This window comes from Xyrauchen texanus, chromosome 15, assembly GCF_025860055.1.
Source record: "Xyrauchen texanus isolate HMW12.3.18 chromosome 15, RBS_HiC_50CHRs, whole genome shotgun sequence".
Classification (NCBI taxonomy): domain Eukaryota; kingdom Metazoa; phylum Chordata; class Actinopteri; order Cypriniformes; family Catostomidae; genus Xyrauchen; species Xyrauchen texanus.
The window spans coordinates 28,872,917-28,888,766 of NC_068290.1; the positions used below are offsets into that span (position 1 = coordinate 28,872,917).

At 46.6% G+C, this 15,850-nt stretch overlaps 1 protein-coding gene across 3 annotated transcripts in view; it reads left to right on the plus strand.

The window, feature by feature from the left end:
* The window catches only part of LOC127656088 (rap guanine nucleotide exchange factor 5-like), a 78,744-nt gene that overhangs the window by 18,357 nt on the left and 44,537 nt on the right, over positions 1–15,850 (plus strand). The window contains exon 1 of one of the 3 annotated variants that reach the window (XM_052144260.1): positions 12,963–13,285. The exons of the other annotated variants lie outside the window; for them this stretch is intronic. Within the exon in view, the coding sequence (XP_052000220.1) occupies positions 13,106–13,285 (180 nt within the window). The 5' untranslated portion in view covers positions 12,963–13,105. Of the gene's footprint in view, positions 1–12,962; positions 13,286–15,850 lie in introns of those variants that run through there. 3 annotated transcript variants of the gene reach the window in all.

Below are 15,850 nucleotides of genomic sequence, written 5' to 3' on the forward strand. Positions count from 1 at the left end.
ATCATATTTATATCATACAGCATACAATTTAAATACCTGCTTTAGCCGAAACAACATTTACATGTAACTAAAACTTGCTTATTAGGACATATTTCAAATGTCAATACTCTGAATCCTGGCTGGCAAGTCTGGAAACAGTCCCACTAGTAAAATATGTACATGTTTATATAAAATAGCATGTCAACTAATGAAAACTAAATGACTTACTCGTCCGAAATTGTATCCTCGGCTGGATCAAGTCTCTCTTCAAAATACAAACGTTCATCGGAGTCCCGCTCTTCTTCTGAGGAAAATGTTAACTCTTCCTTACTATCCAGGAGTTTCCTCACCTGTGTATCGTTACAAACGTGCAGTAAAATTAATGAATTGTTTACATCAAACCTCTGAACACAGTCGGGGGCGTGCACCTTTTGCCTTGATCGCCTCAGCACATTAGAGTATGAGTGGCGTGCTCTGCTGGTGGGTGGGATCACATTATCTATAATTAGATGAACCGGTAAAAAATGTACATCGCTTTGTTTCAGACAGATTACATTGCAGGAGAATATTTGTTTTAAATTTTAATTGTTTTTATTTAAAAGTAGAAATATTAAGCTTTCTTTAGACATATGTTTCATGTTTGTGTGATAAGTATTCGCTGAGTTTCAGTAAATTTTTGTGACTCTCACCCTTTTTATTTTCTTTATTTTACAAAAGCACAAGGTTTTGTTGTTATTGTGAGTGTACACAAATAAAAGTAGACCCTTTATAGTCTCTAAAGATGTCTTACACTTCTCTGTATGCCCCAAAATGACAGAGTATTTTAAGTTGTTTCCGCTGTAATGACGAAAATATCCAGCAGGACGTGCTGGCACGTCCGTCGACCCCAGAGGGTTAACATACATGCCATCTTATAAATGGGGTACTAAAAAACAGTTGTTCTCAATTCGTTTTGCAACAGGACCCAGATTTGTTTTTATTTTGTATTAAATGGCAAGCCAGACAAATATGGTTGCTTAGGAGACCTGGTTGGAGTCACTCAGCACACCCTGGATTCGAACTTGTGACTCCAGGTGTGGTAGTTGCCTAGACAAATTATTAAACATAAGTAAAAATTTTGCTAACATTAAACTTTAAAATGTATAAAAATTACCATGACATAAATAGGAAAAGGTTGAGTGGTTAAAATGTACTAAATGTCTCTTGAATTCCATGCTCTTGGTTGCCAAACACACAAAGCATATTGGGGTCAACACAAACTATTTTAATCCTTGCTGCTCGTATTTAACTCATTTAATGTCATCTAGGTTTTAGAAAACATAGAAAAATCGTTTTGTTTATGTTTTCAATGATTAGGGCATGTCATTGAACCTGTCCATGTTGCCACCTACCAAATTTGACTAGCTTTTACCAAGTGATAGATGATACAGTAGAATTTGACTAGACCATTGGCAACAAAGCATTTTCTCCTTTTAAAAGTTGATAAGCCTATTTATTTTGCAATCCAAACTTTGCACAATTATAGTTATTTGTAATTTATTATTTGCATTTAGCATTATTGTTTTCCTGTTTCCTATGACCCTATCAGTACAGACCTGCAAACTACTGCACAAACTATAGCGTGTTTTTTCCATGCTGAGTTCCCCTTCTGTCGCTCTCTCCACGTTGTGTCGGAGAAGCGACACTAGGGGTCTCTCTTGAGCACCGATATTCACCTCTGACCTATTGAAAAGGGCCAGTGAGAGTTGGCAGTCAGTATTTGCATACCCCGCCCCGCATACGGGTATTTAAGCGGGGCAAATACGGAAGTTTAGTCAGAAAATTTCTTCGGAGCCGATGGTCTGTTTGCAGTCTGCTGCGAGAATACAGAAGCCTGAACGTTCCCGTTTCACTGACGATCTGCCTGCTGTTGGATTTGACGGCGCACAACAGCGGCTTTCTCCTACTTTGCACGGCGTGCATTGTTGCCCCTGAACGCTTCGACAGCGCAGACACACACACACACACACACACACTGTGTATTAAAAGAGCAAATTTCCTTAAAAGAGCAAATTTCTCTAAAAGAGCAAACACAGCGGCGTTGAACGTCCTTTTCAGGACGCGTCTTTTTCAAGATGCCTTTCCGCCCGTGTCGTTCCTGGATGCGGTAGAAGCCTCTCTGCTTCAGACAGCCACAGGCGCTGTCTCGTGTGTTTGGGCTGCGATCACACCGAGGCGGCGTTTGTGGATGGTTCATGTTCTCACTGCGAGAACATGACCATGACCACGTTGCGGTCGCGGCTTGCTTTCAACAGAAGGCAAGCCACCCCAGCCGCACCCCGCATTGCTCCTTCTTCCCACGGGATTGAGGACGATGCGGATGGCGCTGGGGCGATTTGGGGGCGTCAGCGGGTGCGGTTTCACCGGGTAGCCCCCCGCGAACCTCCCATTCCCCGACACGCTCGCTGGTCCCCGTCCAAGCTCGCGGCGATAGCGGCTCGCCTCACGGCCTGGCCGTCTATCCTCCCGAGTCGGAAGCAGATGAGCTCGCCGCTGCATCGGAGAGTGTGGTGTCTGATGCCGAGGACTCCCCTGGACTGCCGCCTTCGGTCCAGCAGGCCCAGGCTGAGGCCGATGCTCAGATGTCCAACATGCTTTCCCGGGCCGCTGCGAGCGTGGGGTTGGACTGGAACCCTCCGTCCTCCCCACAGCCTTCGCGGTTGGATGATTGGTTCCTGGGGGCAGCGCGCCGTTCGCGGCCTCGCATCCCCCCAGTCCCGTTTTTCCCGGAGGTGCATGATGAGCTGATGTCTACGTGGAGAGCCCCGCTCTCCGCTCGTCTAGGTGCCACCCGCTCCACTCTCTCCACCCTCGACGGCGGAGAGCGCCATTGTTATGGCGCGATTCCCCAGGTCGATAGGGCAGTTGCGCACCATCTATGCCCCGGTAGCCCTACCTCCTGGCGTGGTCGCCCCGTACTCCCATCCAAGCCCTGTAGGACAACATCCTCGCTCAACGCGAAGGCCTACAGTGTGGCTGGACGCGCTGCCTCCGCCCTGCATGCGATGGCCCTCCTGCAAGTCCACCAGGCCAAAGCTCTCAGATACATGCACGGGGGTGGACCTGATCCTGATGTGCTGCAGGAACTGCGCTCAGCGACCGTCCTCGCCCTGAGAGCGACGAAGGCCACAGCGCAGGCACTCGGACAGACGATGGCCACCCTAGTGGTCCAGGAACGCCATCTCTGGCTCAATCTGGTCGAGATGCGTGAGGCTGATAAGAACCGCTTCCTGGACGCACCTGTCTCCCAGATTGGCCTTTTCGGCGACACCGTCGAGGACTTCGCCCAACAGTTCTCCGCGGTGAAGAAGCAGACGGAGACCATCAGTCACATCATGCCCCGCCGCAGACCTGCCACTACGGGCCCCGACCTGTCTGCCCACCGAGGGCGTCCCCCTGTGAAGAAACCAGCTCCTGCTCCGCCTCAACCCGGGCCCAGCTCTCAGCCCCAGCGTCGAGCACCCCGCAGGCGGCGCACGCCCCCTGTCTCACGAACCCCCTCTAGGACCCGGAAGGCTCCCAAGCGTTCCTGTGACAGCCGACCCAGAGCCGAAGACGTTAGCTCCGGAGGTGGTAAGACCGCTCCGTCCCCCGGTGGAGGGCCAGGTGGAGAATCCTTTGTTTTTTCATTTGCCACACCCCCTAACGGGGGCTGTGGTACCCACATTCTCAATAAAAGAGCTATTTCCTTTGCCTCTGGGTCACCTGGCCCGCAAATGCCGTTCTCACGGCAATGTGCTTTCAGATTACGACCCGATCCCGCCTTCCGCCTGCCCACGACTGTCCCCCGGCCGGCCGGTTCAGACGAGTCCAGAGGACGCCGACATCAGACCTCCTCCTCAGTCACGAACCCGCCCCCTGCCGGGCGCACGGAGCAAGGTAAGTGCTTTGAGTCTATTCTCAGCACCTCAGTCTCAGGCCGCAACGAAGCCGCCCGACGCTGCTTTACCTGTTCCGCCCCGCTGCGAGGCCCCGCCAGGTACGTCCAAAATACTCGTCCCTTTGGTGCCCCTAGCGCAGAGCTGGGAAGCGTGGCTTTCGCTTCCCAACGCATCACGCTGGCTGCACCGGACCATTCGACTCGGTTACGCAATTCAGTTTGCCTGGCTCCCGCCCCCCTTTAGGGGCGTCCGCTTTTCCGCAGTACATGGCGAGCATGCCAGTTCCCTGCGCACGGAAATCGCGGCCCTCTTAGCCAAGGGCGCGGTAGAGCCCGTCCCTCCTACCGAAATGAGGAAGGGTTTCTACAGCCCTTACTTCATTGTACCCAAGAAAGGCGGCGGCTTACGACCAATCCTGGACCTGCGAAGTTTTCAATCGGGCCTTGTTAAAACTCCCGCTCAAAATGCTCACGCAGAGAAATATTCTGGCTGGCGCTCAGCATCTAGATTGGTTCAGCAGCGTAGACCTGAAGGACGCCGTACTTCCACGCCTCAATTTTGCCATGACACCGACCCTTCTTACGGTTCGCGTTCGACGGCCAGGCGTTTCAGTACAAAGTCCTCCCTTCGCCTGTCTCTGTCCCTCGCGTCTTCAACGAAGGTCGCAGTAGCCGGCATCCGCGATTCTCAACTACCTCGACGACTGGCTCATCCTAGCACACTCTCGAGAGTTACTATGCACACACAGAGACCAGGTGCTCCGCACCTCAGCCGCTTGGGGCTTCAGGTCAACTGGGAAAAGAGCAAGCTCACTCCGTTCAGAGCATCTCTTTTCTCGGGTTGGAGTTAGACTCAGTCTCAATGACAGCACGCCTCACGAGCTGAGCGTGCTCAGTCGGTGCTGGACTGCCTCGCTTCCTTCAAGCCAGGCACAGTGGTCCCTCTAAAACTTTTCCAGAGGCTCCTGGGGCATATGGCGTCCTCCGCGGCGGTCGCGCCACTGGGGTTGATGCATATGAGACCACTCCAGCACTGGCTCCAGACTCGAGTCCCGAGACAAGCATGGCACCACGGCACGCATCGGGTAAGGATCACCCCCGCCTGCCTCAAAACACTCCGACCCTGGACAGACCTCTGCTTTTTACGGGCAGGAGTGCCCCTGCAGCAGGTGTCCCGACGCGTTCTGGTCACAACCAACGCCTCCCGGTCCGGGTGGGGTGCCGTGTGCAGCGGGCACGCAGCAGCGGGCCGCTGGAAAGGGGCCCCGCTGCCTTGGCACATCAATTGCCTGGAGTTGCTGAAACGTCCTTCTTGCTCTCAGGAAGTTCCTCCCATTAGTTCGGGACAAACATGTCCTCGTGAGATTGGACAGCATCACGGTGGTGGCGTACATAAATCGCCAAGGCAGCGTACGCTTCCGCCACATGTCACAACTTGCCCGCCGTCTCCTCCTCCTGCGAGCCACTCACATCCCCGGCAAGCTCAACGTCGTAGCGGACACGCTATCACGACAACGCCTGCCCGGCGGGGAGTGGAGGCTTCACCCCCAGTCGGTTCAGATGATTTGGGAACGGTTTGGCAAGGCCCAGGTAGACCTGTTTGCCTCCCAGGAAACCTCCCACTGCCCGCTCTGGTACGCCCTAACAGAGGCTCCCTCGGACAGACGGCTGGCACACAGCTGGCCCTCGGGCTGTGCAAGCACGCATTTCCAGTGAGCCTTCTTGCACCGGTGCTGTGCAAGGTCAGGGAGGACGAGGAGCAAGTCACGCTAGTGGCCCCCTACTGGCCCACTCGGACTTGGTTCTCGGAACTCAGGCTTCTCGTGACAGCTCCTCCCTGGCGAATTCCCCTGAGAAAGGACCTCCTCTCAGGGACGGGCACGCTCTGGCACCCGCGCCCAGACCTCTGGAACCTCCACGCCTGGTCCCTGGATGGGATGCGGAAGAGCTAGCCGGCTTACCGGCGACCGCTGTGAATACAATCAACCAAGCCAGAGCTCCTCTACCAGGCACCTTTACGCCCTAAAGTGGCGCTTGTTCGCAGATTGGTGTTCTTCCCGAACTGAAGACCCGCAGAGATGCGCGATCAAGTCAGTGCTCCTGTTCCTACAGGAGACGCATCACGCTGGCTGCACCGGACCATTCGACTCGGTTATGCAATTCAGTTTGCCCGGCTCCCGCCCCCCTTCAGGGGCGTCCGCTTTTCCGCAGTACACAGCGAGCATGCCAGTTCCCTGCGCACGGAAATCGCGACCCTCTTAGCTAAGGGCGCGGTAGAGCCCGTCCCTCCAACCGAAATGAGGAAGGGTTTCTACAGCCCTTACTTCATTGTACCCAAGAAAGGCGGCAATTCAGTGCTCCTGTTCCTACAGGAGAGGCTGGACAGGAGGCTGTCCCCGTCCACCCTCAAGGTGTATGTTGCCGCCATTGCCGCCCACCACGATCCTGTAGACGGCAAGTCTTTGGGTAAGCACGACTTGATCCTCAGGTTCCTGAGAGGCGCCCGGAGGTTGAATCCCTCCTGGCCAGGCCTAGTTCCCTCCTGGGATCTCTCGTTAGTCTTGGCAGGACTCCAGAGACCTCCCTTCGAGCCGCTTGATTCAATTGGACTCAGGGCCCTCTCTCTTAAGACGGCCCTGCTGATCGCGCTCGCCTCTATCAAGAGGGTCAGGGACCTGCAAGCCTTCTCTGTCAGTGGCACTTGCCTGGAGTTCGGTCCGGCAGATACGTCTGTGATCCTAAGACCGCGACCGGGCTATGTGCCCAAGGTTCCTACCACACCCTTCCGAGATCAGGTAGTGAACCTGTAAGCGCTGCCCCGGGAGGAGGCAGACCCAGCCCTTTCGTTGCTATGTCCAGTGCGCGCCCTGCGCATTTACCTGGACCACACACAGAGCACCAGACGCTCTGAGCAGCTCTTTGTCTGCTTTGGGGGACGGCAGAAAGGGAATGCCGTCTCCAAACAGAGGCTCGCCCACTGGGTTGTTGACGCCATCACACTGGCTTATCACACCAGGCCGTGCCCCTACCCTTGCGGGTCCGAGCTCACTCAACAAGGGGTGTTGCGTCCTCGTGGACACTGTCCAAGGGCACCTCCCTAGCAGACATCTGTAGAGCCGTGGGTTGGGCAACACCCAACACCTTCGCGAGGTTTTACAACCTCCACGTTGAGTCGGTTGCGTCTCGTGTTTTGTCAGGTCCGAGCCCGTGAGAACTCGGTAACACGTGGACCGACCGGCCGGGTGGATCGCTTGCGCTCAGCCCTTTTCCTGACGTCAAGGTAAAGTAGTCGCCTTCTTCCCAGGGCGCCCCACTCGAAGTCGGGCCCCTGGTCGATTCCTCCCCAGCCCTCCGGGTCCGCAGTTCAGCCGGAGGAACTCGCTGACCCAGGCCACTCGCGGGTACCCTGATGGCTACCCTGTACTGGTATAGGTGCTCCACATGTAAGGCCTCCTGCGCGGACTCCCCCTGTGTGTAATTCCACAGTTCTGTCCCCTACGAGCGGACCCCGTGTCTCCCTTAGGCAGTTACAGCTGCCCCGGTCGCCGTGCTGTAGCAACTCCCACCTTTCGAGGCTGGATCTACCACCGCACCATACTTTCCACACGAGCCCTAAGACAGCCGTGTGACGTGTCTACCACTTTTCCTCCCCAAGAAAAAGGGCAGGTGTGGTCTCCGCGAGGGTCTGGGTAAGACCCCTTCCCTATATGCGTGTAAGGGCCCCGGCCGTGATTGCTCTATGCGAGAAACATAGAGAGAAAAGAGGCCCAGCCAGGCTGGCCCGTTCCCATGTTGGCAAACATCGCCTTGTTCCCCTTCCAGGGTAACTAGAAGGATTCCGATGTTCTTATGGGGCATTGGGGAAGGGTACGTGCAGCCAGGTACAGACGATGCGCGGCACTGGATGAAATCCCTGCCCGCCTCTGTATCGGCGGTTCACGTACACGGTTCAGGGCATGGCAAGATTGGAATGGGTCCCCTAGTGTCACTTCTGACAGAAGGGGAACGTTTGATTACGTATGTAACCTCCGTTCCCCGAGGGAGGGAACGACACGTTGTGTCTTTCCTCCACCATGTCACTGAACCGAGCCACTGTTGTGGCCGGACCATTCCGGCTCCTCAATAAAATCCTGACTAAACTTCCGTATTTGCCCCGCTTAATACCCGTATGCGGGGCGGGGTATGCAAATACTGACTGCCAACTCTCATTGGCCCTTTTCAATAGGTCAGAGGTGAATATCGGCGCTCAAGAGAGACCCCTAGTGTCGCTTCTCCGACACAACGTGTCGTTCCCTCCCTCGGGGAACGGAGGTTACATACGTAACCAAACGTTTTTGTTCTTGTAATATAACATGGATATGGTGTCATTTCCTATCTTGTTGTATTTCTAATCAAAGATAGTTCCTTATTAGCCTATTTGCGTTTGAGAGCTCCCATGGCAATTTTTAATCAATTCAGTAGTTTATCGCTGGGTCTTTTTTCAGTTATTCCCTTTTATCAGGTCTTTATAATACACCGATCAGCAACAACATTAAAACCACCTGCCTAATATTGTGTAGGTCCCTCTCATGCTGCCAAAACAGTGCCAACCCGCATCTCAGAATAGCATTCTGAGATGCTATTCTTCTCACCATAATTGCACAGAGTGGTTATCTGAGTTACCGTAGACTTTGTCATTTCGAAACAGTCTGGCCATTCTCTGTTGACCTCTCTCATCAACAAGGCATTTCCATCCACAGAACTGCCATTCACTGGATGTTTTTGTTTTTGGTACCATTCTGAGTAAATTCAAGAGTCTGTTGTGTGTGAAAAACCCCAGTAGATCAGCAGTTACAGAAATACTCAAACCAGCCTGTCTGGCACCAACAAACATCCATGCAATTATCTAATCAGCCAGTTGTGTGGCAGCAGTGCAGTGAATAAAATCATGCAGATACAGATCAGAAGCTTCAGTTCATGTTCACATCAACCATAATTTTTTTATGAAAACGTGGCATGATTGTAAGTGTCAGACAGGCTGGTTTGAGTATTTCTGTAACTGCTAATCTCCTGGACTTTTCATGCACAACAGTCTCTAGTGTTTACTCAGATTGGTGCCAAAAACAAAAAACATCCAGTAAGCGGCAGTTCTGTGGATGGAAACGCCTTGTTGATGAGAGAGGTCAACAGAGAATTGCCAGACTGGGTCGAACTGAAAGTACCATAGTAACTCAGGTAACCATTCTGTACAATTGTGCTGAGATGAATAGCATCTGAGAATGTATTTCATGCGTGGATAATTTTGCTCAGGCGGGCGACCTGTAAGATGTCTCCGGGTGACCTATGACAAGAAATGCTGTTAGTCACACGTCAAAGTCATGTGGATGTGCATGTTAAGATTTCACTCTTTTTTTTCTCTGTTTCATTTGTCTGAAAACTGTTTGCAAGAATAATGCAAACTATGAGTGTGCTGCAAATTATCTCAGATTATCTTGTGAGGCGCTGTTAGTTTAGTTCTCTTTATTTCCACACGGTTGGCATGCATTGCGAATGCAACTCTGCAGGTTCAATAATATATATCTTTGCATTAAAGAAAAAGATGAAAGTGATTTAAATCATAAAATAATACAAGACATGTTCACCTTGAACCTAAAATGATTTATTTTATTTTCTTTAGCCAGCATTAACTGTATTACCAAAACGCAATACAGAAACAAATTCGATAAGAACACAGATTTGGCAGCATTATTTTGGGAACACAAAGAAATTTATTAGACTTTATTATTCTGATTATTATTATCTTTACATTTATGTTCGTCTTTAGTTCTCAATCTGTAGGCTATTAGTAATTTTGATCCTGGTGTCGTTGACGGATACTTGTGTGATGGCAAATGGAGCCGTTGAAGATGGTAAGTGTTTGGATTTGGGGAGGTGGTTAAATACGATTTTTTTATCTCTTTGTTATTTCATTACTTTTTCATTTAGTTAAAAGTGCAATTTGAATTTAGAAATGTCTTTTTGTTTATTTTTTTTTTGTGTTTCAATAAATGAATGAAATGTTTAAAGTAAAATCAATTAAGAAAATAATTCAAAGTCCCTCGGCAGAGGGTTTGACGATGTAATCGGATATAATTTTTACAAATCATCCAGCCCTAGGCACAAGGAGGACGTACACAATATTAGCCAGGTGGTTTTAATGTTGTGGCTAATCAGTTCAAGTATAGTTCAATCTAACAGCCCAATGTTTTTATATATATATATATATATATATATATATATATATATATATATATATATATATATATATATTCTTCCTACACTGAAGTGCTGAAGAATGTCACAGACTTTGGTTATGTTGAATTTGTCTAGCATTAGATTTGATTCCTTATATAGACAGCAGAGATGATATGGAAATACTTGTGTTTGTTCGGGACAAATTCCTCTCTCCTTCCCTTACTTCAGAGAATGAGGTCACAGGTTTCTCCTCTGGATGTATGGTATTTGCCATTGTGTTTAAATGTAGCAGGAGGACTAAACGGGATACATCCTCGATTACTCTTTTAAGATGCATTTAGATTGGAATATCATTTAGCTAGCTTTCTGGGGAATTCCAGATATATTTTAAGTTTTTTGGTTGATCCTGGATTTATTCTGTAGTTTTGAGATGAGGACATCACATATTATGTCATTGTTAGTTTATCTAGCTGCCATGATGCTTTAGACAATGCACAGTGGCCCGTCAGTATTTTAACACTTGGTCTAAGCCATATTTAAAATGTATGAATTTCATTGAACTAGATTGTATTAATTTGTTTTAAAGGAAGATAGCACAAGCACACTTTTCAAGACAATCATTTCACAAAAATAAATTTGTGTTAGGTTATAAATGATAAAAGAGTAGATATACTTAAATTACTGTCAAAAGTCAGAAAGTATTGGGACACTTTCTGGTTGTCAAACTTTGTGGAACATGTCCATAGTAGTGCTCGACTAAGATTAGTTTTGTCGATATAAGTGGTGATAACATAATACAAATTAACAACAGCAAATCAGATATACATACAATTTCTAAAGTGAAACAAACACAAATTTTATGCAATATTTACTCTAATTTGCATGAACTTTAAAAGAAAAACCTTGAAAACAGAAAGTGTTGACCATTCATTGACAAACCTATTGGTCAATTTTGGAACTGACACAATGGAAAGTTAACACTTCTGTTAATCTGCCAAGGGAACACAGTTATCGGCCGATGCATTAATAGCCAAATATTGGCCTATATATCGTCTATAACTAGTTCATAGTTAATGTGATGAACTATACCGTTGGTTACTCTTCTAGGACATCTGTGTGAACGTGATGGGGACTGACTTCATGCATCCACTTAAAATTACTTTGGAACCAGTTGGTTACAAATAATTGTAAAAATAGTGAATTTATGTTAGTTCTGAGAAAGGGAAGCATCATTTGTTTGCAGATTCCACTTTGGCATTTGGTATTTATCAAGTTATCTAATTCACTGGAATTTATAATTTTTAAGTGGAGCCTACGTGTCCACTGTACAGTATATGCTGTTTGTAGGACAGCAAAGTGTGACTTGACCATAATGCTGCTACTGTATACACTGATGATCCAAAACATTATGACCACTCACAAGTGAAGACAATATTGTTGATCATCCCCTAACAAGACCACATCTCAAGTTCTGGGTAGATTAGATGGTAAGCAAACAATCAGTCCTTGTAGTCAACGTGATAAATGCAGGAGAAATGGGCAGCAGTAAAGACCTGAGCGTCTTTTGACAGGGGCCAAATTGTTACGGCCAGACGAATGGGTCAGAGCATCTTTGAAATGGCAAGGCTTGTGGGTTGCTCCCAATCAGCAGTGGCGAGTACCTAACAACAATGGTCCGTGGAAAAACAAACCGGCGAAAGGGTGTTGGGCGCCCAAGACTCATCAAAACGTGAGGGCAACAAAGGTTTTCCTGTCTGGTCCAAACCGACAGAAGGTCCACTGAAGATTTTAATGATGGTTATGGGATGAATGTGTCACAAAATACAGTGTATCGCACCCTGCTGCGTATGGGGCTGCATAGCCATAGACCAGACAGAGTGCCAATGATGACCCCTGTCCACCATCGAAAGTGCCAAGAATGGGCACGTAGGTGTTAGAACTGGACCTTGGAGTAGTGGAAGAAGGTTATCTGGTCCGATGAGTCCCGTTTTCTTTTACACCAAATTGATGGCCTTATATGTGTGTGTGCACCGTTTACTTGGGGAATTGATGGCACCAGGATGCACTGTGGGAAGACGACAAGCTGATAAAGGTAGTGTGATGCTCAGGCCAATGTTCTGCTGGGAAACGCTAGGCCCGGCCATTCATGTGGACATCAATTTGTTAGCTACCTAAACATCGTTGCAGGCCGGGTATACCTTCATCGCAATGGCATTCCCTGATGGCAGTGGCCTCTTTCATCAGGATAATGTGCCCTGCCACACTGCACACATTGTTGGGGAATGGCTTGAGGAACCTGATGAACAGATGTTGCCCTGGCCTGCAAATTCCCCAGATTTCAATCTGATTGAGCCTCTGTGGAATGTGCTGGACCAACAAGTCCGATCCATGGCAGCTCAACCTTGCAACTTACAGGAATTGAATGATCTGATGCTAATGTCTTGGTGCCAGATCCCACAAGACACCCTCAGCTGGTCGGCACTCTTTTGGCGTCACTTGATGAACCAACAGCATATTAGGCAGATGGCCATAATGTTTTGGCTCATTGGTGTGTGTGTATATATACAGTATATATAAAGATTGTACTTGTATGGCATCTTAGTTCACATGATAGTTCACCCATCAATAACCTGCCCTCCCAGACCCCAGCCTGGCCTGTATCCCATTTTCTGGAGATTGTGAAACTTCCTATTCAGGATTGGAAGGGACTGCCAGATGTTTCCTGGTCGCCCCCACCCTGCTTATGTGCGTAAGCGACAGAAAGAGAGAGGCAGGTTCACTCTCCCCCTCAGGCAACACTGTCTGCGTGCCTTCACTTTTTAAAAGCCTTCCTCCTGAGTGTCTGCGTCTCAGTAAACCCACAGAACTACTGAGGCCATCTCAGCAAACTCACAGTCAGGGGGCATTCAGTCTCACCTGAGTAAAGACACAGCTAGAAGCTGTCAAACTCAAAGTTACTCAGAGAAGGAGCTGCTTCTGTGTGTGCTGCAGCCTATGGCGTGGGACTGTGGCCTGAGGTATGTGTTTTCCATATCACCTGCACTGCAGCAGGGCACTGGAGTGGGTACACATGATAGAGAGGACATCAGCCATTTGGAGATGGTCCAGAGACTTGCCAAGGACGGATGCCGCCTTTTACATGGCCCACTCAGAACTACTGAAAGGACCGTCGAGGTAAGATGCAAACTAATATTCCAGGATTAGTATTGTGACGTTGAATGTGTTAACTTTTTGTACAAAAGGTCAGATATTTTCTGTCTTCCATTGAAGCACAAAAGATTATTTTTGGAACATGATGAAATCATTCTGGGATAACATGCATCTCTAGGTTTTGCACAAACTTGTGCAGTCCATGCTAGCTTTTATGGTTTAAGTATGTTGGACCCAATTACACGCCAGCACACACACACATGATTATTCTTTTGAAAAAATAATGATGCTTTGAGGTTGTATTGCATGTGGGGTAGAGGGATTTTTTATTTAATAGCTTTATTTTGTTTTGTTTTATAATATTTATTTTGTTGTGGTAGCAGCACACTTAATGTACAGGCTGATTTCATTCATTTTAAAGGAATTTTCCGTGTTCAATACAAGTTAAGCTCAATCGACAGCATATGTGGCATAATATTGATTACCACTAAAAAATGATTGCGACTCATCCTTCCTTTAAAAAAAAGTTACAGTAAGGCACTTACAATGGAAGTGAATGGTACCATTTTTTGAGGCTTTAAAGGCAGAAATGTCAAGCTTATCATTTTATAAAAGCACTACCTTAATTCTTATGTTAAAACTCATATATTGTTTGAGCTGTTAAGTTGTTTAAATCATAATTTTTACTGTCATTTTAGGGTTTGTTTACATTACATCCTCATGCCAACAAAGTTGTAAAATTGGCTATAACTTTACACAGAAAAGGTTATTACACTAAAATCATGTTAATGTGCATATCCTTTGTCATGTGGCTGTACTTTTGGAATAGTATTTAAATGTTTACGGATTAGCCCCCACACATTTCCATTGTAAGTGCCTCACTGGAACCCAGAAAAGGCTTATTATTTAAAAAAATATTTTTGTGGTAATCTTCAATATTATGCCACAAATGCTGTCGATCGATCTTAACTTGTATTGAAGCTGGAATATTCCTTTAATGAAAATTCATAGTTTGTCACTTTTTGTCAGGGGGTCTACATTCAAAATTTCAAACTGATAACTGAACTTAAACCAAAATGCCACAGATTAACTTATCCTAGTCTCTTATTGGCTGATCCCACAATAGTCCTGGTTTGTCACTTCCTGATAGGGGCCATCCACTCACAATGGCAGGAAGAGTTGACGTGAGTGCCATAAGGTTGTCGGCAACCAATCACTCCTTCTGCCAAGTCATACTGTAGCATTCCATATGAGTGAAAAAATTCTTGACCTTTGTTTAAAGGAAGTGTAATTGTCCTACATTGTGCTTATAACATTACAATGGACTTTAAATGCTAAATGAAGACAAGCCCCCACTTGTTGTAATGTATCATATTCTTGACAAAAGCTTTTGACCCAAATCGCTTTTGTGTTGTAGAGAATGTCACAGTATTTGAAGTAAGAGTATTCTGTTGTCAGGATTAATTGTGTTCTCAATTTATTTTCAGACTGTTAGGAAGATTAAATCAGTCTGTTAATGTTAATTGACATACTAGAGTACTTTATACAACTGTATATCTGTCAGATGTTTGAACACACTTGACTGAATTATTGAGAGAACACATTGAGCATGTGCAGAGCTTAATCTACATAGGCAAATGATGGTTACTTTTAAGAACCTAAAATGTGATTTTTTTTTTGTTGTTTTTTTCTTTTTTTTTTTTTTTGGTTACTACGAAATACCCTTGCATTTGTGTTGATTCATAGTTTTTATTACTTTAATATTTTTCCAAACTGTGGAAAATGTTTATAATAAAGATTGAGTAAGTAAAGTAAAAATGTGCATAGCCTCTTTTGCTAAGCCAAATTTTGTACCAAAAATAGGATTATAATAACATGTATCCACACAAATCATGTTTTATGGAAGTGTGCTGTTACATGTGAATACAATAGATGACTGAACTGGACTGATATAGGAGTAAATACTTGCTTGAGGAAGGAAGCCAGGTGCTGTTGTGGAGATGAGCTCTGCATGCATATGTTTTGCAATATCTGATATAACTTTCAGAAATAATACTAAATAATTGTAAACTGTGGTGGTGGGGACGTGGTTGAGCGCCAGCTTGTGAATGAGTGCAAGATCAGGAGATGAGACAGGTAAAGATCATCAACTGGCAATGATTGTCTCTAACAGCTGTTTGCCATTGCATTGAGAGTTGGAGACAGATTTAAGAGCGAGACAGAATAAGTGAGGGACAAGGAGAGCTGCCACTCACACCCCGAGACTGTGTTAAGCTGTGTGTGCTGAATGGGTTAACTGAAACCTAATAAAAACCCTACATATACATAAAAAGTGATTGGATAATTTGTTTGACAATATTTTAAGTTTATTTTGGACCCTGTCAGTTAGAAAGACTTGCTAAAGCTTGAGAGCAGTAATCCCTCAGGATAGACTGAACAACCTGGCTCTCCTCTCATTTTTTATGGTCTTATGGTGACTTTGCCAACAAGAAAACTCATAAATGTATAATTCATTTTGTAAATAGGCATTGCTTTAAAAAAAAAAACAATAAAATTAATGTATTGCTTGATTCAAAGAATATTTGTGTT